Source organism: Gekko japonicus, unplaced genomic scaffold, assembly GCF_001447785.1.
Source record: "Gekko japonicus isolate JY-2015 unplaced genomic scaffold, Gekko_japonicus_V1.1 scaffold13, whole genome shotgun sequence".
Taxonomy (NCBI): domain Eukaryota; kingdom Metazoa; phylum Chordata; class Lepidosauria; order Squamata; family Gekkonidae; genus Gekko; species Gekko japonicus.
In genome coordinates this window covers 1,908,429-1,935,741 of record NW_015172553.1, presented here as the reverse complement: position 1 = coordinate 1,935,741, position 27,313 = coordinate 1,908,429, and the positions used below count along the sequence as shown (strand labels likewise).

At 40.4% G+C, this 27,313-nt stretch overlaps 1 protein-coding gene and 1 non-coding gene across 5 annotated transcripts; both read right to left on the bottom strand.

Moving 5' to 3' along the window:
* Positions 1-1,265: 1,265 nt before the first annotated feature.
* TIA1 (TIA1 cytotoxic granule-associated RNA binding protein) lies at positions 1,266-25,837 on the bottom strand. 4 transcript variants are annotated; one of them, XM_015421136.1, is made up of 13 exons: positions 25,626-25,837; positions 20,169-20,265; positions 16,316-16,414; positions 15,845-15,899; positions 15,641-15,673; positions 14,387-14,474; positions 8,232-8,307; positions 6,725-6,833; positions 4,118-4,213; positions 3,949-4,033; positions 3,195-3,318; positions 1,956-2,098; positions 1,266-1,579 (listed from the first exon to the last, which is right to left on the bottom strand). In XM_015421136.1, the coding sequence occupies exons 1-13, from the start codon at positions 25,649-25,651 to the stop codon at positions 1,432-1,434; spliced, it is 1,179 nt and encodes a 392-aa protein (XP_015276622.1). In that variant the 5' UTR covers positions 25,652-25,837; the 3' UTR covers positions 1,266-1,431. The 4 variants fall into 4 exon arrangements, with proteins under 4 accessions (XP_015276622.1, XP_015276623.1, XP_015276624.1 ...); XM_015421137.1 differs by having other exon boundaries at positions 1,956-2,095; XM_015421138.1 differs by lacking the exon at positions 15,641-15,673.
* A 286-nt stretch (positions 25,838-26,123) lies between these two features.
* Positions 26,124-26,194, bottom strand: TRNAG-CCC. The gene has a single exon. It is a non-coding gene; the product is annotated as a tRNA-Gly (tRNA).
* Between the last annotated feature and the right edge of the window lie 1,119 nt (positions 26,195-27,313).

Genomic DNA, 27,313 nt, shown 5'->3' with positions numbered 1-27,313 from the left:
AGCCAGTACTCCAAAATTAATATTAATAAATACTGTACCATGGGCTTTTTTGTGTTTGTTGGGTGAGTGGGGTTTTTTTTTTTGGTTTTTGGGGGAGGGGACGTTGCACTCTGAAGGCTCAAAGAGGTAGGATAACAAGAGTTGTTTTCTGGCCTCTAAACAGTTGAAAATGCTTTATCTGGCTGGTTCTTCAGGCTTCACTGGAACATTCCTCATAACCTGGCCTGAGTTACGCAATGCTACAAGATTTCATAGTTCTACCTGTACATGCTAAAGTCAAGTCAAACTTACTCCATCATGTGAGTAAAAAAAATTGCTAACAGTAAGACTGAAGTCTTCTCTACGTGTCTCTGAAAAAGGGGACTGTGTATTCAAAAAGCTAAATGTATCTGATATTCACATGCAAGAACCAAAGTTTTCTACTGTACTTATAAGTCATATGTAGATCTCTGCCTTTTTACCCTTTCAAAGAAGGAGACGTACAAAAGTTGACCAACTTTTGTGAAAAATATTAATTTGCTAAAATAGTTTACATGAGAAAGGATACATGTTAAATGTAAAAACTGACAGTTTGTTTTTTAAAAAAGCTGGTTCATAAGAATGTCACATTTTTAGCAGTATTTGATACTGGGCTGAAATTCATCAGTGAAGATAAAAGATCTTGAAGCAAATCCAACAGGGATTTCCCAGGCACCTTCTCAAATCTAACAATGAAACAGTTAACAACATGAAGAGTTGGATCCATCAGAGCGCCCCGCTCAACTAGCTTTGTTGATCATCAATTCCCTGCCCCCACCCCCATTTAATAATTTAACAGCTGACAGTAAGGCAAAAAACCACTTTTTGAAAAATGTCTAGATACAAAATAATGTAAACCAATAAGTTATATTTGAAACCCCCGTATAACAAAAGTGAGGAGATGGACGCTTTATACAATAGGCTCTCTTTAGAACACAATTGTGCACAAGCTGAAGATCACAATGAATCTTCAGAATTCACACAGTTTTGGCGTGGGTTTTTGTATAACTGCTTTCATATACACATTTTTAAATCATACTAGGAATGCAAACTAGAACTGCACGCTACTTCAGTGGAAAAAAAAGTCTGATATTGTGCAATTTTCTGCCCCAATCTAAAAGTGGCAGAAATCCCTGCATTAGTTGTGTTTCAAACAAGGATCTTAAGAAACACATCTCAAAAGAGGAAAAGAAGGCAAAAGTTGGCAGATATCCAGCATCTAGTATTTCCCGTTGTGTGTGTGTGTGTTTTTAAAAAAAATGTGGACAAAAGTTTCATGATTAAAAATAAATACTGTTTCTGACATTTGCACTGACTTGATTGGATAGATTTTTTTTTAAGTAAACAAAGGATTTACAATGCTCCATATAGCCTCAGAGCCATCAGTTGTTTCTGTTCCAGAGTCCGTCTCTCTCACTGCGTTTCAAAACCTGCCATCCGATATCCAGTTTGACTAGTTAGAACACTTCCATTCTGTCCCTGGGGAGGTGGTGGAGGTGGTGGTGGAGGTGGTGGTACGCCATAGCTTGCACCCATCCATGCTGCAGAAGTCTGTGTCTGACTAAATTGAAGAGGAAGGAAGATCAGATTAGCTCACCAAATATACTTCAAAAAATTAACAGGATGGTATCAAGAGGACAGGTAGTGAATACCTAATTAAAAATATTCCTTTTGTTATCAAACCCATCAGCAGTTACCAATTAATCCAATAAAAATAACTGCATCAGACACAGCAGTACCAAGGGAATACACAAATTATGTCTGAATAAATTTGCTGAATGGCCACTACAATTCCAGAAAAAGCCCCATGCTTAGATTACCAGATACACAAAACTGTAGAATCGTTTCTATCATAATCACAAGGAGGTCTGCAGGCCACTTATACAAGTACTTTCATTCAATTCATTCTAGAAAACATTTCTTGGCACAGAACTTACTTAAATCCCTGATTCCATGCTTGTCCATACATTCCATATGCAGGGACTTGCCAGCCATTAGGCATGTACTGACCAATCTGTTGTGCATTTCCATACCATTGGCCCCATTGCCCATAAGGGGGTGGATATCCCACTTGATTCTGCTTAAAGATGAAAGAAATCAATATTAGCCTATACTATACAGCTGTGACAAAAGGCAGTAGCTACTCCATTACATTTAAGCCCCTCTGCAATTAACACACCTAAAGCACATTTAATTATGTCAACCAGAAGTGTTTTTCCACTCAGTCAGTGCTATGACACGTATTACAGCATTAAATGCTACAGTGAAATCTCTTTACAAAATATAAAGCACTAAGGCTAGGGATGCTAACAGGTAACTCATACTACATAGGATGCAGCCTTATATACAAACAGGACATTGGCCCATCTATCCCAGTACTGCCTGCTCTGACAGCAGTTTTTCTCTCAATTAGCACTCACACACCAATTTCCCCAAGACAAATTTGTGTCAGTGCTACAGCAACAGGACATAAATTTTAGGATGCAGTGCTAGCAGTTTACTTTCTACATTTATACTGTGCCTTTCTAACTGACACTCAAAGCAGATTACGTAATGTAAATCGATACAATCAATATGATATCTAAAAAGCAATGTACTAGATTAAAGAAATATGAATAAGTGTAGCATATGAGACATGATACAGAGTACAGATACAGTGCAGAAAAAACGGTATATCTGTAGAAAACACTGCAGTGACAACAGGGTAATACATGCAGCAAACAGATAATATGTCCTACAATGAGTGGTAGCCTGCAGTCCCCCTTTTCTTGGGTAGTTTTGCCCCCCCTTCTCTCCCCGCAGCCACCAAAGACAGCCACTGTATGGTGCTGCTGCACTTGTCCTGTCCAACAAGTTACAGGATGGTCTGCAACACTTTAATTCAAACTTGTAGTAATAATCTAAGAGCTGTACAACAAAGGTAAGCACAGTAACTGAAGAATAAGCGGCACAATTCCAAGTAGGAACAAAACACTGCTTATAGTTCACTCACACATCCCTCCCTACCTAGCCCCTATTGTTTGCTGGTTTGTTCCTGTATGTCACATTAGGAAACCTGCATGAGAAGGGGGTCTATAAATTAATGGTCTACCCATTGTGTTGATCTGCCAACACTGAGGGTCTCCCTCTGCCAGCCCAAGTTCCAGCTTATAAAAAGAGAAATAAAAGTCCCTTACCTGCTGGATTGGATTGATCATATCTGGCGTCTCTTTGCCCCAATAACATTTCACAACATGCCCTTCTATGGTTGTGCCATTGACTGAAACAATTGCATGTGCAGCACTTTCATGAGAATTGAACCTGTAAGCAGTCAATACAAATCTGATGAGCCATTAACAGATGAGCCATTAAAACCTCTCTTTAGGGGCAGGAGTCATCTTGCATTCAGGGGTGTCTTCTTTCAGCCAAACACTGTATTTATTTATAGTCAAATTTATACCCCGCCCTCCCCACAAAGCAGGCTCAGGGCGGCTTCCAACAACAAACACAACAGTACAGAATAAAAACATAAATAATATGTATGTGCAAGCCCATCAGGGAAAGTGCTTTCCTTAGAGTTTGGGGGAATACATTGTCCTACACAAAGTGGGGCAGAGGATTAAGGTTTCCATATGTCTTTCTGCCCCTGCACTCGAGATCAGGGGAAGGCATCACAAAATTCCGTGTAACCAAAAACACACAATGGAAAATCTGAACAGAAGCGGCCTGATTTTCAGCTATGGTCAGCAGGTTAAAGTGAAGCACAGGTGAATAAGCAGCAGTCTGGCTAGCAACCATAAAGACTGGATTTAATCAGAAGTAGTAGTTGCCTGAAAGAACCATCACAGAGACAAACAATACCAGAAGTTTTAAGAAGCAGTTTCAAAAAGGTCTGGCAAAGTCTTAGAGTCTTAAGCTGCTTAACTACAGACATACAAAACAGTGTCATACCGCACAAAGGAGTACCCTTTATCTGGGAAGACCCGAATTTCCATTATCTGTCCAAATGGAGAAAACGTCTGTCGCATCAGCTGTTCTACAAACCAGAAAGCAGAAATAAAGTTAGTAAGAGTGGTTGGAATCAACTTTCTAGATTGTTCAAAACTGTAACGTGCCCTACCTGTTAGTCCTGAAGTAACACCACCACAGTACACAGTGCAATTGCTTGGACTGGACTGATTTACAACATCATCATAGGAAAGTTGTTTGGCATTTGCTACATAGAAAAACAAATTTTGTAAGTCCAAGTTTATTTATTTATTTCAGTAGACTTATAGCCCGCTCTCTCCCGCAAATGGGCTCAAAGCGGATAACATCATGACAGAACTCAATACACAATCTAAAACATTCACAATTCTAATACAATAAAATGATAAAATACAATCAACAACTCTCCTAATAGATGGTGTAAAATCTCAAGGGAGTAAGTATCTAAAAACTGTTGGGTATGAAGGAAAAGGGGGAGAGGGGAAGGAGAGGAGAAGGAGGGAGGCCAATCAAGATGGAAAATCATCACTGCCTTCAACTGTACACCTGGAGGAACAACTCTGTCTTACAGGCCCTGTGGAACTGCTTAGATCCCGCAGGGCCCAGATCTCACCCAGAGGAGTGTTCCACCAAGCCAGAGCCAGGGCCAAAAAGGCCCTGGCATTGGTTGAGGACAGTCAGACACTTGAGCGTAATGCTGTTTGGGGGGTATACCAGGAAGTTATGCTGGTCCCAGACCGTATAGGGCTTTGAAGGTTAGCACCAAGACCTTGAATCAGTACTCAGTTTGGAGCCAGTACAGCTGGTGGAGCACTAGTTGAATATGAGCCCTGAAAGACATTCCTGTAAGAATAGGCGCATCTGCATTCTGGAACAGTTGCAATTTCTGGGACAGTCTCAAGGGTAGCCCTACGTGGAAGGAGTTAAAGTAGTCCAGCCTGGAGGTGACTGTTGCATGGATCACTGTGGCTAACTCAGGGGGAAACAGGAAGGGAACCAACTGCTTGACCTGGCGCAGATGGTAAAATGCCTATTTAACTACATTTGTGACCTGGGCCTCCATTGACAAGGAGGCATCAAGGATCACTCAGGCTCCTGACGGCCAGTGCAGGTGTTAATGGCACACTGTCAAAAGCCGGGAACTGGCATCCCGGCCCTGCATCACTCTGGCCCAGCCATAGGACCTCCATCTCCGATGGATTTAGTTTGTTGGCTGTGTTTTAGCCAACCAACCATGTCCTCCAATCCCTTGGCCACACTATCTGGGGTGGCATTCAGCCAGCCACCCATCAACAGATATGGCTTAGTGTCATCAGCAGACTGGTGACATCCAGGCCAAAACTCTACACCAGCTAAACAAGGGGGTGCATAAAGATGTTAAATAACATTGGGGAGAGGATTGCCCCTGGGGGACACCACATACCAAGGGGTATTGTGGAGAAACCCTCTCCCATATTGCCACTCTCTGTCCACGACCATGGAGAAATGAAACAAACCACTGTAAGGCTGTCCCTCGAACTCCCACACTGGCAAGGCAATGGGTCAACAGACCGTAGTCAACTGTGTCAAATGCTGCTGACAAATCAAATAATATCAACAGCACTGATCCGCCTCAATCCAGCTGTCTGCGGAGGCCATCTGTGAGAGTGATCAGTGCCACCTCCGTCCCATGGCCAGGGTGGAAACCAGACTGGAAGGAGTCAAGGGTCAAAGTGCCATCAAGGAAGATCTGGAGCTGTTCCACTACCACTCTCTCAGCTACCTTACCCAGGAACAGTAAGTTCAAAACCGGGTGGTAGTTGGATAGATCAATGGGATCTAAAGATGGGTTTTTTTAGGAGCGGCCTTACCACTGCCTCTTTTAACCTCTCCGGGAAGACCGCTGAAATAGATAGATTTATAATGTCCACCAGGGGAGCCCATGTTCCATCACCGCTGGATTTTACCAGCTATGATGGGCACAGATCCAAGAGGCATGTGGTGGGCTTCACAGCATCCAGAATCCTGCCGACATTGGCCCATGAGAGCCAGCTGAATTGGTACAACAGCAGACCTGAAGATGGCCAAGGGGTTCCCCATATTGTATCAATGTTGGCGGGCAGTTCCTAGCAGAGCGATAAGACTTTATTCATAGAAAAGTTTGCAAACACCTCACAGCTAATTGCCGAATTTCTAACATTCTGGGATCTCTCTGTGAGAGAGGTTAAAGACCTAATTACCTTAAATAATTGTGCCGGGCTAGCAGATGCAATGGAGGCCGCATAGTATTCCTTCTTAGTGGCCTTCACTGCCACCTCACAGGATTTCATAAACATCCTACAAGATGCTCTTGTAGCTTTGTCACAAGTCCCTCACCAAACTCTAGCCATCTAAGTTGTCCAAAACAACTCTAGCTGTCTAAGTTGTCCAAAACAAGAAAGCAAACACTTCTGGAAATATCACACACTCTCTATCTCTTGTATTATATTACTGCTTTGATTTATAGCCCTGTCCTAGGCCATGTACTTCTAGGTATTTCTAAGTATCCCTGAAATGGCTTGCAATCTAAGCCTTTTAAGAAATACTCTTAAAATCAAATTCCTTTCACAAAGTTCACCTTCTTTCTCTAAAAACAGAGCATCATTTGGAGATACTAGTCCCTACTCTGCACTGTTAGTGTGGAAAAGCTTGCCTTCTATAGGCCAAAGAGGAAACACACCATATGTTATGACTACCGGCCAAAAATAAATTGCAAACTTACACTCATATGTATTCTTTGGAGCTGGAGGTTTGCGCGTTGCCCAGTTAGTCCTTATTTGTCTTCCACCAAGCCACTGTCCACCCATCTGCTGAATAGCGTTTTCGGCATCCTAACCACAGAGGAGAACACTTTCAGAAGTGGTGAAGCAACAGTTTGTTTTTAAAAAATCACATGTATTAGGAGTTCAGACAATGCTAATTTAAAGTGGTATTTTATTGTCTTTTTACTGTATTACAGATCTAAACCATACGATCTAGATTGTTATGGTTTTGTTTGCAAATTTAAACAGAACTGCATTTATGTATGCAAATTTAAACAGAATTGCTAACTGGCAAGTAAAAACAGATTAAAAAGCTGCCTCCAGTAACAAGAAAAATATATTTACCCAGGAATTTTGATAAACAGTTGTTGCTGCAACTGTTAAATCTGAATTTGTCACCTGAGAGTGGAAAAAGATGATTCTGCCCTGACACGGTTATTCAGGAGGAAATTAAGTGGCCTACCACTGCATATAAAGCCTCTCATCCTCCGGGATTAAACCCATTAGAAGGCTACGAAATCAGAACTACACTTTTGTCTACTGGAGAACTATTCAGTACAGATGGAGTTAGCCACTTCCGTGGATTTTGAACACTATTATTAAAGTGTTGCAGTTTCTAACAGGTTACACCTCTTCACAAAATAGGCCAATATTTAAAGCATACAGAGCCCTTTATCAAGGTCTGTTAACGGGGCAAATTAGAGTACTTGTATCCCAAACAAAATTTAAAAATGCAGCATCACTCATTAAACATGCAATGATGAAAATGCAGCATCACTCATTAAACATGCAATGATGATACATTCAAAAAGATTTCCTGATAATGGGAAATTTTAGTGTAGGATGTTTCCCACTGTAGAAACTGTATTTGTAAAAGAATAACGTCTTCAGCAAATGCTTCTATTTGCACTTGTGGGTTTTTTTAAACTAGTTAAGTAATTGTGTGATCAATTAATGGCAAAATCATTAACAAGATTGTTATTGAGCAGATGTGCAAGCTGTTTGTTCTCCATTCATACATGCCTGAACACCATTATTCTAAACTAGAAGAGCATGTGTCAGTTGCATGGTGAAAGGACAGTAACTCTGGTTCTTGACAGAGAACCAAGTGCCATAGAAGTTGCACTCTCTCCCTCCCAGAATGAACATCAGCAAGAGAAGATCAATATCAGCCTACTGCACTGCCCAATGGAATAACTTCCTTTACATGTCCCCTCCATTATTCTCTGTTGCCTTTTAGATTGCAAGCCTAAGGAGCCCGCCTCGGCGGGAAGGGCAGGATATAAATCAAAGGAAATAAATAAATAATAAATAAATCACCTGCCTCATTTTCTACATATGTAGAATTCCTTATGATTTTAGAAGCATAATTTAAGTCTGCCAATGTCATGAGCAATAAAGACTTGCCAATTCCGGTAAAAGTTCTCCAACCCACAAAGCTGGTGATATCAATATGCAGCCACTCACCCATTTATTGAAGAAGGAAACAAAGCCATATCCTTTAGATTTTCCTGTTGCCATGTCCTTCACAACTCGTGCATCCCTAAAAAACAAAGAGAGAACCGGCTAAGCATCAACAGAACAAAATCAGAATAAAAATGTTTTCACACACAGCTCATTTGTCATGGTTCACCTTTAATAAAGTGAACTTCTTAAATGCACCAGCAATATATACTCAAAGCAATTTTCCATTTTACTAAAGTTTTATCACATGGTAGCAAAAATTAAACTTAATTGTGTAAACATGCAAATCAATAGCTTTTTAAAAACAAATATTTTACAGTCGTTGGTTCACAGTTCAAAATGCTCTTACATACTGTTAAAAACACTACGCATGGTCAAAGCAGCTATTCCAAGGAATAACTGAGGTCATGTAACTGACTAGCATATTAGCCAACGGGTCACTTTAACCATGCAATTTATAAACTTACTATTGGCCAACACATACTACCTACTTATTAGAAATAGAAAATAGAAAAAATGAAAAAATAGGAATTAAAAGGCATACGTCGCCTGTTAACTGAATTCTTTAATTTTCTCAGGTCAATTCGTTACCCCCTTTTTGGACTTGGGCAGCTGTAAATTTTGAGAAATTGACATTTTCAGAAATGGTTGCATTATGGAAGAAAATAAACACTAACATGTTTTTTTAACTACACACTATTAAATCTTTTAAAAAACTGCATTCGTAATTAACAATCATACAGGACTGATTGAAAACTACAAAGTATATAAAGTAAAAAAAATTATAAAAGTAAATAGAAAACTACAACGTTTGTCCACTGTGAACTGTAGCTTGCAGTTAGCCATGGCAATGCTGTCCATTCTTCAGAGACATTCTGCAAAATAACCAGAGCCCTATTATTTGAGATTGAGTTAATAAAAAGACAAAGACCCAGCTACAATAGCTAAACCCCACTGGTGGAAAAGCTCTTTTTATTAACCAATTGCTTCTCAGGCAATTTCTGCACAAGAGTGAACTGTCAAGAACATCTCAAATACACAGGTCTAGTTTTCCCTCCCCAACCCACAAGAATCAGGCATTTTCAACACACAGAAGCAACCACAGAATAAACCTAATATTAAAATTATGCAGTATAACTAAAGAGACATCCATACATCAAGACCAAGAGGTTTCCTGATGCCAGATGCACAAAACAGTTGAAGCATATTGAACTCTACATTAAGAAAGTGATTTTAGAAATTGAGCTAAATAAGTTGAAGACCACTGAAATATCCAGCTAGAATTCAACACCATTTAAGATGTTACCTCATGGAAAAGCCTCTATTTTTTAAAGTTATATGCTCTAGAATTATTAGTCTGAATTATGTCTATGTTACAGTTTGCCTGGGAACAGTTATTTTCATGATCATATGGATAGTTCTCTATACTCTGTGAGAAGGGAAACACCTTGGAAAATTAAAACCCTAGAAATCATGTATATGCAAAGCAAAACACCCTCAGGTGAATGCCCTTACATATTAATCTGTAACTACCATGATTCGTGCTACAGGCAATTAATATGTTATTAAAAGAAACAAATTAATGTTAAGATGGTATTATTTAATCAATATCCATTGTACTTTCAAGGATGGTATTATTTAATCAATATCCATTGTACTTCTAAGAACAGCCCCTAGACTACTTTCATGTGTACTTCAGAAGTTCTTTTATTATTTTCATTGAAAATTTAACAACCAGCATCTAAAAACATAGAACAAATGTTGCCTACAACTTATGTTTGTAAAGTTTTCTCTTTAATTCCACAATTAAGGGCTTGAAAAATATTTCAACACTGAAGCACTCAGGCGTGGAAAAACACTGGGTTTTACCTGTTGAATTTTACTATAGTGATTTGGTAGAATTCAAATGTTCCTTCAACTAACCATCACAGTGACACACGATATATTCCCAGATGTGACCTTGTAAAAAACTTCATGTTTCTCCTCTTCCCAGCATTTGCTCTGAAGGGAAAGCTTATTCTCTGTTCAGCTCTGAGGCAACTTGGGGGGGGGGGGTCCCTGCCTCAAGGGCAGTCTTCCTGCTAGTGACTAGGCCCTGCCCTCTGCAGCCACAATCAGCAGGCACATGCCACGCAGGCCGAAGCCAGGATTTACAATGAGGTGCAGCCCTCAGTATTCTCCCGAAAGGTAAGGCCTTGCTATCTCTCCTCCACTCCCTTGCCTGGGTACTTGGTGCACACAGGATTCGCTTTACCAATACAGATAATACTGTAGATGCTCAGTAGAAAACTAAGACTGAGGCACAGCATTTGGCCTTCTTGCGGCTGTTTTAACAGAAACTTTAGGGTTGCCCTATACCACCTAATACTAGCAGTTTAAGAAGATATATTTTACCAGCACAAAATGGATTTCCAGTTTTTTTCAGATTAAATATGCACTGACCTGGATAATCCAGGCTAGCCCAATCTCGGAAGTTAAGCAGGGTCAGTCCTGGTTAGTACTTAAATGGGAGACCACCAAGGGAGTGCAAGGTTGCTATGCAGAGGCTGAACATCTCTTGCCTTGAAAACCATATGGGGTTGCCATAAATTGGCTGCAACTTGACAGCAAAATTTTAAAAAACCAGTATGCCTGTGATATCAGTGGCATGTAAATGTTTAAATGAAATCGAAATGAATGGATTGCCTACACCTGTTTTAATTGCCATTAAAGTCATGATGAGACTAAAGCAAGCAGGTGTGCTATCTAATAACAACACACACTCGCCCATCATCAAAGTTCTGTGCATTCTGCAAACTCCTTTGTACTCTTCTGCATACAAGCAGACAACTAAAACCTGAGAATTTGACATCTTGAGGAAAAAAGTTCTAACGGGACATGTTTGCAGAATCCTATCTAAAACTATATGGATAGCTTTTGGTAAAGGAACTGGACAAGCAGGTTTCAGTTACTTGCAGGCAAGAAATCTTACCCACTAGCTGTACCTTCTGAAGCCTTTACCAAAAGAATTTGGCAAAACCTACCACTGAACCACAATTTACCTGTACTATCCTTGTTGTCTGCACTCAAGATTCTCCCCTCCCACAAACAGATAACTGATGCAGTAAGTTCTGGCCATATACTTAGGTGAGGATGTCTGCTTCCCTCTCCTAGCCAAGGAAGGGATCAGCACTATCAGAGCTGACAGTACACTCTGATGCAGAAAGGAAGGGAGAGTGGGAGAAGATGCTTGCATGCAGCCATTTGGCATGCTACAATCCTTCTGTATGAGTATGGGAAACTGATGCACAAGTGTCTCAAAGAACCCAATGAAACTGAGATAAAGTCTGGATGCCACATGCAGCACCAACTTTCTGGTATTAGTGGAGAATTTCACAGAACAGGGAACTATGACACTGCAGATAATTAACAGTTTACATATAATTTCCCGAACAAGACAGCTATCCATCTACAGATAGGATGATACCCACAAATGCCCCTGAATCACTTTGCATGTATTTGACTAGGACTTCTTTACTTACCCTCCTTGATTGTTAGCAATGCTAGTAACCAGCAGCAGCAGCGGCAATGGTGTTAGCCTGTTCAGTTATGTTCTATTTAACGTTATATTAAATACAGAAATAAATAGAGCTACTGCCACATAAAAATTGAACATGGACAAGTGGCATCAATAACAAGACTGGAAAGCCAAAGCAGAGACATGGAAATAAGAAAAATGAGAACCTAGAAGGAAATTAAAGGGCAAGCCCTTCAGGAGATGACCCTCCCCAAACATTCTACTGGGTTTACTCCACTGTATATGCCTTATTACTGTGGGGCTCCTTGGATGCCTAAGTTCTCAGTAAGTGCATCATAATCAGGTGTGTCCTCTGTTGAGGAGAAGCTATATTCTACTTACATTAACTGTCAGAAAGGTTAAAAAAAAGGAATTTTGATAGGTTAGCTAGAAGGTGTTACACACAGAGAAGTGAGAACATAGGAGGAGGAAGAAAAGTCCACAGTAACGCAAAGATTTTTGCCACACCAATCCTGACTATTTAAGGATGCAGAGGACCACAGAAAGTATTCATCTGACCATGACCTCTCAGGCAAAGATCCTTCTAGCAACATCAGCAACCAGGATGAGATGAAACACCAACATGGTACCACATCCTAGGCAAGTTCAGTGTACTTCAGCATCACAGAGGAATGTGATATAATGGAAAAGATAAAGTCTGGGGGAAATTACCGTATGTAGAATACTACTACACCACAAAAATAATGCTACCCTTATCTACTCTTTTACTTTACTTTTGATACTGTTTTCTACTGAGCCCAACTGGTAATCCCTTCACCTGCCATCTCTCTCTTTGTCTGAGTCTGGCTCCGTCCTTCTTAGAATCCTCCTATCACACATTACTCTAAATGCTGTACACTGGGACCATGGGAAGAGAGAAACAACTGCTAGAAAAGGATAGTTGGGGAAAGAAAAGGAAGAAAGGACAGCATGAATAAAAAATAAAGCAGAAGAGTAGAAATGTGGTGGCAATGTTAGATTATTATTTTGATGCAGCAATAGTAGATGTGTTAAGAGTTAGTTAGCCTGTTTAGAGTTTGTTCGCCTGCTTAGCTATGTTCTATTTAATTAAATACACAAACATGAACATTGCCTCTTCCACCTATATAAAAAGCCTGCATAAACCCTGAATGTTGACACTGGCTCTACTAAACCACGGAGCAGGAGGATTCAACAGCTGCTGCTGGGCATAAACAAGCCCCAGAAAAGTTCTTCTTTCTCTCTTCCTCCTACACAGCAAAGGCAGGTCCAGCCAGAAACTTCTTGGGATGGAAAAACCCCAACAAAACTGACTACCATCCCCCTTCTTCAACTGACCCTGGCCGCCAAGACAATAATGGAGGCTGGATGACAGCCTGGGTTACCGTATTTTTTGGACCATAAGACTCACTTTTTCTTCCAAAAAAAGTGGGAGGAAAAGTGAGTGCGTCTTATGGACCGAAGGTTTAGAATATTTTTTCCCCTGTTTTCCTCCTTTAAAAACTAGGTGCGTCTTAAGGTCAGGTGCGTCTTATGGTCCGAAAAATACGGTAGTTTGGTAGTTTAGGAGGGGGAAAGATCAGTTTGCCACATCCACACTTGGGGGGGGGGGGCAGAACAGAGAATCTCTGCTAAAGGTACTGATCCTCTCTTCAACTTCCTTAGCCATCCATACAAAAGTCTTGAGGGAACTAATACATACATGTAATAACTACTCCTTATATTATCATCCTTAAAATTTGTTGACAACTGATTTTTACTATTCCATCTGAAAACACCAAAAATACTTGGAAGAAATAGCCAGACAACTAAATAAATATCTTCCTTCTACTTCAGACCTTCGTGTTACCAAAACACACACATTTAGAAATGTAACCATCATATAATGTTTTCAAGCTGTAGTAACAACTCAAATGTTGATAGAGGACCAGCTGTAGTAACAACTCAAATGTTGATAGAGGACCATTTTACTAGATTTATCAGGAAATGCTTCCAACAAACAGCTTCACTACATAAATCAAAAGTTACAGTGCTACTCTGGCTAACTGATCATTCTTATAAATAGCAAACAATCTTTCCTAAAGTTAAAAAAAAATTCATGGTAAGGAAAATATAGCAGGCTTTCCAATCTACCATAGTTTCATATGCCTTCAAACAACAATTTATGCTGAAAGTTACACTAAAGACCAGTTTCTAGTTTATTTTATTTAATAGAGCACCCATTTCACAAAAAGCCAAAATCTTACAGGCATAACTTCAATGAAATCTGATCCATATTAAAGCTGCTTTTATTGGACTGCAGTGCCTTTTCTTGGCAGAAATCACCTTGATCTTAGTGTTGCCTTACAAAATCCATTCTACAATACTCAGTCATTTAATGGTGAATTCAATGAATACACAGATTTAAAAACAAATTACCATACGACATGAAAATATGTTTTAAAATATAAAAAACCAAATTAAATATACACTTCTAATTAAGCAAGATGAACTGTTTGATGATTCCCAGGAAAGCACAAAAACATACAACTCTTTAAAGGATATATCCGCCAGAATCTTGAAACTTTTTACCATTTTAACACTACATTATTGTCCCCGTTATCCAGCATAAGACATTACTTACGATATTCTTCCAAATGGTGCAAAAGCTGCCTTTATATCTTCAGTTGTAATTTCTGGGCTGAGGTCTCCAACAAAGACATGGAAGTGGTCTTACCAAGAAAAAGAAAAAAAATTACAAGTTTGCAGAGTACTCAACGGAAATACAGGGTATGGTTTTTAAATCTTGTATCAATTCCCACATATCTGGAAACTACATGAGAACTAGAATTTTCTATCAGGTAACAAAATGCATTCTTATTTTATAGCCATTGATAGACAAGATAGTGCACCAGTACAGTAAGTTATATATAACTAGAACTTTTGTAGTCTTTGCATACCAAGTTATATTTGTAATTATTAACAGGCAAGTATATTTCCTTGAGAGCTGTTTCCAAAGCCAACAAATTATATCAAATTCTTACATTCAATAATATCGTCATGCTACCATTTAGCTTTATTTATTTATTTAAAAAACTGAGCTAAAATATTTACTGGTCCTGTGAGCAAAATAGAGTAAGATTTACACAAACCAGCATGGACAGCACATGCTATAAACAGCTCAATGTATATGTACTTTGTGAAGAACAGTCAAAAAGATACCTTGCATTGCAACAGTTTGATGTTAAAGTATTTGACAGTTTTCTGAAAAGCCAACAGTTTTGGTTGCCCAGCCTTTACACCATGTGAATCCATGTGAATTCAAAGTATGTCAAATCCATGAGAAAGTGAACTAAGACTGAAGGCAACAGAACGGAAACAGTAATCCCTTCACAATTTATGTTAGAGCTATTTACATAAGAACGGATGATACAATGGTTTCATATCTTCCTTCATAGTCACATAAAGCCCATTCTAATCATTGCCACCATGAACTGGTTTCTCAGAGCACACATGATACTTTACAACTCCATCTTGGCAAGAGTCTGGTCAAAACCTCCCCCTCATTCTACAAGTTCTAAGGACAGACAACACACTGGGTTGCCTACCAGCAAAAAGGGGAAAGGATTCTGAATGTAATCAAACTGATACACCACAAGGGCATTTCATGGTGCAGCACAGACAGCAGCCTTGAAGGAAGCTGGTCATCTTGCCCTCTGACAGCAAAATGGCTTAATAGGGTCAAAGGGCTTAAGGAGTCAGCAACAGTCCATATCCTGATCCATTTGCAAGAGGAGGGAAAAATCTTGTCACAACAGAACACCCACCCAAAATAGCTTCAGGCGGTTAGTGAATACCCCTGAGAGATTTCATTTTATGTTTAAGAAGATACAATTACCTTGTGAACGCAGTGTGTTGACAACGGTACTACCTGATGACAAAGATTAGATTTGTTCTTAAGTTTATTAACACAAACAGATTAAATAATATCTTAGGATAATGATCAAAACAATAGGGCAAATATTTGCATGTTGCTTATTGCTTAACATTAAAAACACTTTTGTGCAATAGACAGTAATCGCTTAAATCATAAGGGACTTACTGCTGGTATCTTTCTTCTGGCTGCTGGGGGTTGTTGCCCAGTTCACTTTGACTTCCTACAAATAATATTTACTAAAATTATATTCAAGCATTTTAAAATACCCCCCAAACCTAGCAAACAGAAAGTGCACACATTTGTGGAAAAAAAACCTCACACCAATATGCATAGCAATGCCCCCTGCGCTAAAGATGCTAAATATTAGGCAATCCTTAAATAACCTGTCAGGTCATGCTTTATTACTTTGCTGAACTATTTTGTTTGCAAATCCAGAATAATTAGAAACTTGCTCTTTTGTTCTGTGAAGTCATTACATAGCTTTCTTAAAATGTTTTTTAAAGCTCATTATGCTGCTACTGACAAAAACGAAATAGAAAGGTTTACCTTTATTTTCTTTTTTTTTGTAAAACGGTTTCATCCACATACCCAAATCCATACTTCTTCTCCATTCACCCTTTAAACCTGAAAGCTTACCTTACCCATTATCTTCCGTCCATTCATAGCAGCTAAAGCTGCAGCTGCGTGACGATGCTCATAGAACTCCACAAAACAGTATGGATCATTTCCAGCCGTCTGTTTAACACAGGAAGAAAAGCTGTCAGAGACCACTCCTGTGCACTCTCAAGATCCCTCTTAGCTTTGGTTTTCTGATATGGTCAGACAAGCTAGTTTGACTTTAAGGTCATGATTCTAGGCACACTTACTGGCTGCATGCATTTGGGAATAGCAGAAAACAAAGCTCCACTCCAGTAAGTTGGAACATTCTTAATGAATGGGGCTTGGATCCAGGCTAAATTTTCCTGTTTTTTTACAGCACAATTCTAAAGACAGTCTGAACTGCTTAGGATAGCAACTAAGCCCACACCACACCAATGTAATATAAAAATACACTGAAGAACTGCCTGTTCTGTCACGATCAAGTGCAAATTCAGCTCTGCTGCACCATTATAAGAACCAGAAATTGGTGGTAAAGGGGAAATACAGAGGAGAAGCAGGGCTCCCATAAGCTCCCTCAGGTGAAAATGCTGGCTTCAAACTCATTGAAAGGGAAAAGGTTTACACCTTACTCCAACACCCATCCTCCCCATACACATAGCCACAGCACAACTTAGGATACCTCACTATGGCCAGCTTGCTCTTTTCTGGGGTACCTGTCATGGTGGTGATTTTACTCTCTCTTAGCTGTACCCAGATTGCTCTCCTCCCAGCAGCCATTGGGATGAGAACCAATGTTCCCTCTAAGCTGCAGAGCCTTGTGAGCAAAGAGGCTACTTTGTGAGCTACTGGCATTAAAGTTGTGAGCAGACGATTTGACTACTGCATGCATTAGTTTGCTCTGGAGCCGTCCTTCCTGAGCTAAGACCAAAATCTGTGAGCTGGAGACTAAAAACCTGTGAGCCAGCTCACACTAACTCAGCTTAGAGGGAACACTGATGAGAACACAGAGCCTGCAGGGAAGGCTGGAGTGTTGTTAGAGAGGACAGGCGCCTCATGTCCATCCCTGATAAGAGAGCGGCAGTTCAGAGAAGCTCACAGTTTATCTGTTGTCTAGTCCCTTAGGTGACAGCTGTTTCAAGGTGGCAATCACCTGCCAACCACAACCCCAAACTGGGCAACAGCCTTGCTCACTTTTCTGGAACATGGCACACAAGTCCTCAAACAGCCTCTAAGTATCACTGCATATATAAATCCCAGGCAGGACATACAAATTTCAGATGATAGGACATGGGGCTATGCTACACTAACCTCATGTCATGTACAACTTAAACACACATAGGGGGACTTTGGTGACTCAAATTCTAGAAAGTGCACTTTGCACAACCAGCCAAGGAAGAAAACAAGCATTGCTACAGAATAGTGCTAACACTGCTCTGCTCAAAACCCATACAGGTGCTTTACTTCAAGACACAGGCAAGTTCCCATGATTCTCTACTGGGGTGTGCAAAAAAAATGGTATTTTTCAGTTCAGATCTATTAGACCTGAGTATTTCCAAAAAGTCCTAGATCCCAATACTGGAAACTGCAAGCCTCCTACATGGCATGACTATTGGCTCAGCAGCTACATTATCCTCCTTCCCAACAGATGAATCCTAATGTGTAGAAATCTGGGGGGAGTATCTATATTTGCCACACTGAAATTTGTAGCTCACCAGCATGTGCAGAGTACGTGAGTGCAGTGTTCCCTCTAAGCTGAGTTAGTGTGAGCTAGCTCACAGTTTTTAAGCCTCCAGGTCACACATTTTTGTCTTAGCTCAGGAAGGATGGCTCCACAGCAAATTAATTTATGCAGCAGCCAAATCCCTCGCTCACAACTTTAATGCCAGTAGCTCACAAAGTAGAATTTTTGCTCACAAGACTCCACAGCTTTGAGGGAACATTGCGAGTCCCCACATTGTTTTGCTGAACAGTACTAATTACTGCCCTTTCAACTCTTTTCTTGGCAGCCCTTTAACAGGGGTAAATGCAAGGCTGTACCACATCCATAGTGCCAACCATGTACTGAAGCTACAACATGACCAACACCTGCAGTGATTGATGTGCATCTAGTTGTTTTGTGTTGTTGCAAAGTCTCTTGTTCTAGCCTGGTTCCTGCATCACTGCAAGATGCCTAATAGGTATTTAATCGGCACAGCTGTACCTATCATTGGCATACAGTGCAACTCTGAAACACACAAAGCCTTGCTACACCAAGACACTTGGCAACCCTATTAATCCAACTTGCTTTCATTCCTGATATTGTTCAATGAATGTTAGCACTATTCCAAAGATGTGTTTTAACAGGCCTTAGTAGACAGGGATCTATGACCACCACCTGCTTTTGATTAATTTCAGTAGTCTTCCTCATGTGAGATATTCTGGGAGGCACTGAAAGGGTCCTCCAGTGTCTCCATTGTAGTGCAACAGCAAAGGGAAGAAGCAGACTCCTCCAGGTTCACAATAATCCTGATTACTGAAGGTGTGTGATAGACCCTACAAAAGGGATCCCCAACCGTTCTAAGCCTGCGGGCACATTTGGAATTCTGACACAACATGGTGGGCTCAGCAAACAAATGGCCGCCGCAGGGGTAGGAGCCAGCCACAAAATTATTGCCACAGCTTAACTTCAGTAACACAGTGCAAATTCTTGTGCTGTAGTGGCAGCTGCCGCCAAGTAACATTAAAAAAAATCTGCACAGCCAATCAAATTTCCAATAGTCAATCAGAAGCCTTGCTGGACAAAAGCTCTACCTGGCCCCACTCACTTCCTAGAAACACTTGACTGGTGCAAGAAAAGGTGTTGGTGGGCACCATAGTGCCCACGGGCTCCATACTGGGGACCCCTGCCCTACAGGCTGCAGAATGGGGATGGGAGACAGAGAACAAAGCAGCAGCATGTGGTAAATAACCTCATTAATAAAGCAGAGGGTTGGCTACATGGGAAGCTGCTAAACAAAATCCCTGGCATCCGTGGCAACAAGTTAACATCAGCAGCTCATCCCCAGTAACTGGGTCTAATGGTGTAAAATCTCAGCTGTGTCTCCGCTGCCTTGCAGACCAGTCTCTGAACTGGGGATCCAAGTCATGTTGCTCCTCTATTGTTCTACAACATTATGCCTTTCTTTCTCTGTAGTCTTTCCTGCCAACACCAGGGCCAAAGGAGGTTATCAAATTACTCACAAAATGCCTTTTTTCCTGTCACCAGTTAATATACTCTACATATGTGAAGCTGTGAGAATTCTAGTTCTGTCTCTTCCATTTTGTTGCTGGCAAAAACCTGAGCTTTGCCTTAGTCACAGCTTCTCACTTAATGGGATCCAATCCGTCTATCCTCTATCTTACATGCAAGCTATTTGAGAGATGACAGGGATGCTTTCTATGTGCAAGGAATGTGGTTGCAGAATCTTCATGATTGTTGCCTGGAGTGTTGTGGTTCCTGGAGTGTTATTGTGGTCTCTAGTACAGTTTATATATTTTTTTAGATTTATTATTATTTTGATTTATATATCCGACCCCTGTTGCTACACTCTCAGCTCTTTGGGGAATTTTTTGTGGCATTTTTGTTCACTGCCGGAGAGCGCAGGTACTTATTAGCTATACCAGTACCCACCAACTGGGTTTATGCCTACAGCTACTATTTATGTACCAAGAGTATCATACTGTTTTATTCTCCTCTATTACTCAGTACAAACCAGTTTTAATTTTTTTATTGTTATATTTTTATGCTTTTGGATTTTTAGTCTACTTTATTGCTGTTGATATTGTTTGACTGTTTTGCAAACCACAACAAGGGTAAGGAAAAATAATCTCATTCACTGAAACTAAGATGTCAGTAACTATTGCAACTTACATCCATTATCATTTTGCAGTTTTTGCATGGTCCAATCTGGCTGAAAAGCTGGAGAATCAGAGCTTCAGTAACATCTCTTGATAGATTCCCCACATACCTGCAAAAGTAACATAAAGATCATTCAAAAAAGTTGTAATATCAACTGCTACAATAAGCATTCTTCAATTAAAGATGAGGGAAGTGACTGCACCTTCTAGAAGTTTACTAAAATAAAACGTAACAGCTACTTTTCAAGAACAGGATGCTCAAAAAGAGTAAGATGATGAGGAAAAGTTATGTCAAAGACCAAGGCTTGATCGGGGTGGGGGGGGGTGTCTACTTAGCAAGTGAACATTTTGTCTACATATATTTCCCCAATGTTGTTAAAACTAGAGGCTATTTGCAGGTATGAATACTGAAAAGGCACCAACAGAAGCTTCTGGTATACATATTAGCAAACTGAATCCTAAAGATCTTGAAAGCTTCCATTAGCATCCTTTTCTCCATTTATATTCCCCCATACTGTACTCCTAGAACACAATACGTTAACCTTGCGACTATCAGCAATTACTTTTCCTATGTATTTACCCCATTCCCTGTTTCCCCCCTTCATCTTTTCCCCCTCTAAGTTATTAGAAAGATACACTCTCAAAAACTAATACAACAATTTTATCTTGGGCTGCAGAGACAAGCTGGAGGCTGTACTCGGAGCTCTACAAATTTGGATCTTACCTACACAACCATTTCTCAATACAAATACAAATCAGACGCTGAACTGAATTAAAGAGAATATTGTTGTGTTTTACTTGCCAGTTCTGAAGACTGATAGAACAATTCCCAGTTCTCCACTTGTATACCACTTGAAAAGCACTATATTAAACATATTCATCCCTATTTCTATCCACCTAGTATTCTTTGTGTACATGCTTGCCACTTAACTAAAGGAACCCCCAAACATACATCAGCTTATACAACTCATATATAAATGAGAATCCAACCCCCCCCCCAACCCAGTGGGGGATGGCTCAGTTTTTAAGGCCAAACTTGTCCTAGTGTAGCTTCAAAGGCAACACAAAGAAACAAACATTGGTTAATATCATCAGTTTTACTTCAGAAGTATGTATACAGCCACAAAGATTAAGTGTATTTTAATACACATGTTAACTGCATTACTATTAGGGTTGCTAACCACCTGGAGAAAAAAATATATTGACCCTTTAACAGAGCCCTAACACACAGAACTGCAAAAAAATGCTTTCTACCAACTCAGCCTAGCCCATAAGGTGGCCTCTTACTATAATATAGCCAACTTGGATGCATGCCACAGTAACATGAAATCTAGACTACTGTAAAGCACTATACATTGGTCTCCTGTCAAAATCAATTTGGAAAATGCAACAAGACCAGAATGCTGCAGGAGCTAGATGGAACATGTATATGACTCCTATTCTGCAGACATTTCATTGGCTGCCCATTTATTATTCTGCTCAGTTTTTGGGTACTGGCTATACATACAAAGCCCTTCATGGCCTTGGCCCCTCTTACTTGCAGGACAGCCTCTCCCTTTATGCTCTACCACAACTATACTTATGTCAGCAGGGGCTTCTGTGGGTGCCAACCTGCAAATAGGCAAAATCAACACCTGCCTGTACATGTGCTGTCTCCTTCCTGGCTCCCACCTTATGGAATGGCCTGCATGAAGAGGTCAGGAAAGCTCCCATTCTCCTGGCCTTCTGCAAACATTGCAAAACTGAATTATTTCTGCGCAGCTAATAGGGTTGCATTGTACACAATGGTTCTCAAGCTTACTTGGATAAATTATTAGGGACTGTGGTCTATACAGTTGTGTATAGCTTATTTTAAGTAGGATCCTATTACGTAATTTTTATATGGCTTAATGTGTCGTGTTAACTTAATACTCATGCTATGCTTCAACTCATTCTAGTTGGTTCCAGACTTCTAAAATCCTAACGCACTGGTTATTGAATGTCCCGCTTTGTTGACTGTGCTGACTCACAATGTATAGACTCACAATGCATAATCTGCCTTGAGTCCTTGTGAGAAAGGCGGACTATAAATAACATAAATAAACAAACTTTTAATTACATGAAGGTACATACCACCAACCACTAAATAACATCTCATTAAGCCCCTTAGGGGATAGAATTTTTTTTCCAGGTGGTTGGCAACCCTACTTACAATCAGAGTGTCTTTATGGGTTCCTATAGCCTAATTCACTACTGGACCATGTAGCACCAGAAATCTGCACAAAGGAAGAACATTTCACTGCACAAAATAATTGCACTAGCAACAGGTAAACATTCTCATTTTTAAGAGCAAAAGCTAAACCGTCAACACAATGTGCACTTTCCGACACCTACTGCATTCCTCTATGTGCAATACAGTTCAATGTGTGGAATACCAGGACTGAATGAGGCTCAGGTCCTAGTCCATGCTTCTTAAGAAATGACCCTGTATAGTCTCAGTGACCTCATCAATCTCAGTCAAACTTACTTTTCAGTCCAGGTTATATATACAGCTTAGCCTCAACAAATTAAAAAAAATTATTACATCAAAACATGAAAATGTGCTCCCTCATATATAGGTAGTGTCCTGAAATTATATTCCAGGAAAATGTCTCCCCTCAAGATCTTTTTCTTGGAGTCAGTCTTGCTTTTTCATTCTCTTCTAGCTCAATCTCTCAAAATAATATAATAATTTAAAAACCATAGGAAGCACACAGCTCAAGCTTCAAACCAATACAATAACTTTCAGAGTATGTACAACTGAAAGTGCACTGTTGCAAAATAAGCTAAAATTAATAACAAAATAAATCTGCCTTTACATACTACTAGTTTTCTCCACAGCAAGGTTTTTAGATACCACTTATCCTAATCAATATTTTAGAGTATATTTTAATACATTATACTTCACTAGATATTCCCAGAAATAAAATCAAGATATCTCATGTCCATATGCATTTGATTCTTGTGGACAGTTATGTAATTTCACATTCATACCTATGCCCTGTTGTATTTAAAACAATATTTTATGGAACTAATATACTATTTGCTTCAATGTATAGAAAACTGCACTATGCACAAATTTTTAATAACTGCTATGAAAAGTTAAAATGTGCTATTAATAGACTATTTATTCCAAACTCACACTAATGTTTAATTACTCCTGCATTAATGTGAAACACATGTTAATTTTGTAAAGAATGTGCTGAACTACGTGTAATTACTCCTGTAATACTGTACCACAGAGTGACCATGATCAGCCAAAGTTCAGCACTTTGATTTAAATTGCAGAACTGGGCATCTGTTTAACAGTGCAATCATAATAAGTTACACACTACTTTAGCTGGATTGTGCCCATATGACTTTTAGTTATTTGAACAAATGAACTGACACCTTAATTTATTTCTATCTTCCACTTCACTGGCACTAACAACTGTTTAAAAGTAGCATCAACAGATCAACCCAATAATATAAGGTAGCTGGCCCAAGGCAATTATGTTTTAGGTGAATAAACAAGGCATAAGATCTCTGCACACAGTTAAGTGCTAAAAATAACGATTTCTGTTTGCAACCATTACCAATTCAAATCCTTGCAATGTTTTTCAACTGTAGGGTCAATTTTGTGTAGTTTTATGAATACAACATACTTAAATGAAAATCTCCAGAAAGCCAATTATGAGCATAAGCAAACTGAGCAAACATAGACAGTTAAGCTGATCAAAGTTATCTGTTTAACCTTTTGTATGTGATCACCACAGCATGAGGGGACTTGATAATACAGAGGTATTTTCTGTGTCAATATCCTAAACATGACAATCTTCACGTTATCAAACATATTACCCCATTCATCAAAATATTATGGGGGTGAGCCCAACATGGATTCAAGAAGAAATAGGATATAGTCAGACCTCAAATATCATGTAGATATCTGTCCAAAGTGATATGATACCCATCCCAACTCACCAATGCCTCATGGATTCTTTTGTAATGCCTGTATAACTTCCCATGCCAATAAAATGAATGAGAACTAAGTTTTCAGTCCAGTGGCACCTTTAAGATCAACAGAATTTTATTCAAGATATAAGCTTGTGTGTGCAAAACTGTTGGTGTTAAAGGTGCCACTGGACAAAAATTTTGAAGCAACAGAACAACACGGCTAAATCTAATAAAATGAATGGACATTGATCTGAACAAATAGGTAAGAAAAGTTACTAAAACAGGACCTCAGAAGAAAGAGAAGCAAACCTTGCTCAAGTAGGACCAATAACTCTTGAACTATATAATCCATTCAGAAAGCCCTTCCCCCACAATAAATTATGAGAAAAGAATACACAATATTCTCACAGTGCCTAATACTTTAAAGAGATCTCTCCTCCCCCAACTACTTTTGGAGGGAAAAAAGGACTTAATAATGTTGCCTCAAATGCCTTTGGGAAGCAAAAACACAGATGCATGTAACAGGTCCTCCTCCATTTCTGTGGCTTCCTCTAGCCAAAGAAGTTTGCAAACAAAAAGGTGACATAACAGCCTTTACCACAGCCACATCCTTTTATTTTAAAAAAGTGACAGAAAAGAACCTTCCCTAATTCCTCCTCTAATCTCCCCCAGACCTTGGTACATGAAGATAAAAGTCACTTAAGACATACTCAAGAGTTTGCTTAAGTGCTCAAAGAGTGCTAAATCCTAACCTCTAATAAACCTTACAATAACCCTCTGAATAAGGCCAGCTTTAACATCCATGTATGGTTTGTTTATTACATTGATAGTCACTCTAGTTAACTTCAATAGGCCGCGATAAGATAATAAAAGTCAAATGTTTGAATACACCGAAGGGCCGAAGTACTAACAGTACCAAAGAAGGTAGCAGACATGAGGGACACACCTTCCACCCCCTCATACTACTTAGACTGAATCATTCAAAAACAAGCTACTCGCTCGTCCTACCCCCGGAACTTTGTTCTCCCTAGTCTCCGCAGCACGGAAGAGGCGGATAAGAAAAGAGATTTGGCCGAAGCAACAAAACGAGGAGGTAGAATAGACTGTACCCCTTGGAACTATAGCTGAGGAAGGCCATCGGCAAAGGTTCCTCCATATAAAGAGCTCCCTGCATGCAAAAACCTAGTGCCTCAGGGAGGAAGGCTCTTGCCCGTACCGCTCCCTGTTCCACGAGCTCTCTTTTTGCAAAACGAAGCAGACAGGAACGTGCTCCCGCAGCCTGAACTGAAGAGGTACAGCCCACTCTACCGCCTCACTCCGTTCCATGTGTGCCAGGCAAGGCCTCCTTTCCACGCCTTCCCCTTTCCTGGTTTTATGAGAAAACCTCGGAAGAGAAAAGACAACCGCGGCTTTCTGAGGGAAGCCAAGCAACGATTCATGGCTGGGGAGAGGCGGGGGGTCAACGTGGCTCAACCCCTCCCCCTCCGGCCCAGGAGGCCTCACAGCCTCCGAGACTCACAGGGTCTTGGGCATTTCGTCCTCCATGGCGGCGGCTCGTCCTCCTCAGCCTCGCCCGTCCAGGTCCAGTCACGGCGCCGACCCGTGGGTCGAGTCCGCGCGCGAAGGAGATCCCGACCCTCGGGGATCCGCGGCGGACAACAAGGCCCCCTGTCCCCGCTTGTCCTCTCAAGATGGCGCTGGCGGGCAGAGAGGCCCGAGCCGGCCGAAGGAAGGGGCTGACTGCGCATGCGCGGCGGGTCTGACACCCGTCTGCGTTGGCGCTCAATCCAGTCCTCCGCCGGCCTCTATGCGGTTTCTCTTTCTCCTGATACCGGGTAGATCTCGCGAGACTTGGCTTCGCACATGCTTGCTGTATCGTTCCTTTCAAACACTTTTACGTTCTTCTTGGTTTTAAAAAACGCAGTTTGTTTCACGCCTGATAGTTAGGCGTTACGGTGGGAAATGCTGGTATTTTAGTTGACTCTGGAAAGTTATTTTAGGGCTTAAAAGGATTTGTTGCGCCGCCCGGGAATCGAACCCGGGTCGCAAGAATGGGAATCTTGCATGATACCACTACACCAGCGGCGCGACTGGCAAATAGCTTGAAAAAGAGACCCTAACAGAGAAAGATAAGCGGTATGGTTTCAAAATTCAAGGAATTACTTGCTATTGCATACTTCTCTCTCCATCAGAGCTGTAGTTTTGCAGGGACACATGGTTCTAAATCATCTATAAATACGTGTCAGTGTAATACTTCATAATGCTATCATTTTCCTCTTCACATGTCATGCCTGATACTTTTGATCCTGTGTCTAATTTTTGTCATACCAGTCTTATTGCATTTCTTAACAGATCTGTCATGCTATTTCATTACATTATTTTACACCATGTAATCTGCCTTGAGTCTCCGTGAAAAAGATGGACTATTAAGTAAATAAATAAGCAAGTCCCGTTGACTTCGTTGGGGATCCCAGGAGAGTAACAACGGGTTTCTATGGACACTAGTAATGACCCATTGAGTCTAGTGCGATCTTCTTCTCAGGCAGAGAATTCCAGCCTCTTGAATGTTTCAACTAAACTATACTAATTTAGACATTTGCACAGGTGATTAGAAAGGGGATCTTTAACAAATTGCTGGTGCCCTGTGCAGATTCCTTTATTAAGGTCAGCCACATTTGGTAGCAATTAATAGGCTGAATAGGCGGCAACCTTGCGCAGGTAGCCTGCTTATAGGGGTAGGAGCACAACCATAATTTACACACACTTTGTGGATACTTGGATTTCTCAATGGCTGTCAGCCCTGACAACAGCTGTGCTGAATAGCAAAACAGGGGATGCTCCTCTTTTCCTTGACCTGCTGTTGAGGTCCAAAGGAAACCAACAGACAACAGCTGCAAATGGAACACCCACCTAAGTCCTGGGTCACATGTACAAGAGAACAAGGGGGTGGAAAGTTTGCACTTTAAATTGCTGATGGAAGAATCACATTTTGGAATGCCTCCCTATATCTAAAACACACACAAATATAGAAAACCAGTGCAGGGGGATGGGGGAACCTTTCTCTTACCTGGGCCAGTTCTCTATTTGCAGGGATCATCTAAAGCTGGAAAAGCCTGCCTGGATCAAACAAGTGGTCTATGTAGTCCAGCATCCTGTTTCGCATGTCTTAAAAGTTTCATCAGCCAGTTTAACAACAGTAGACAGTGG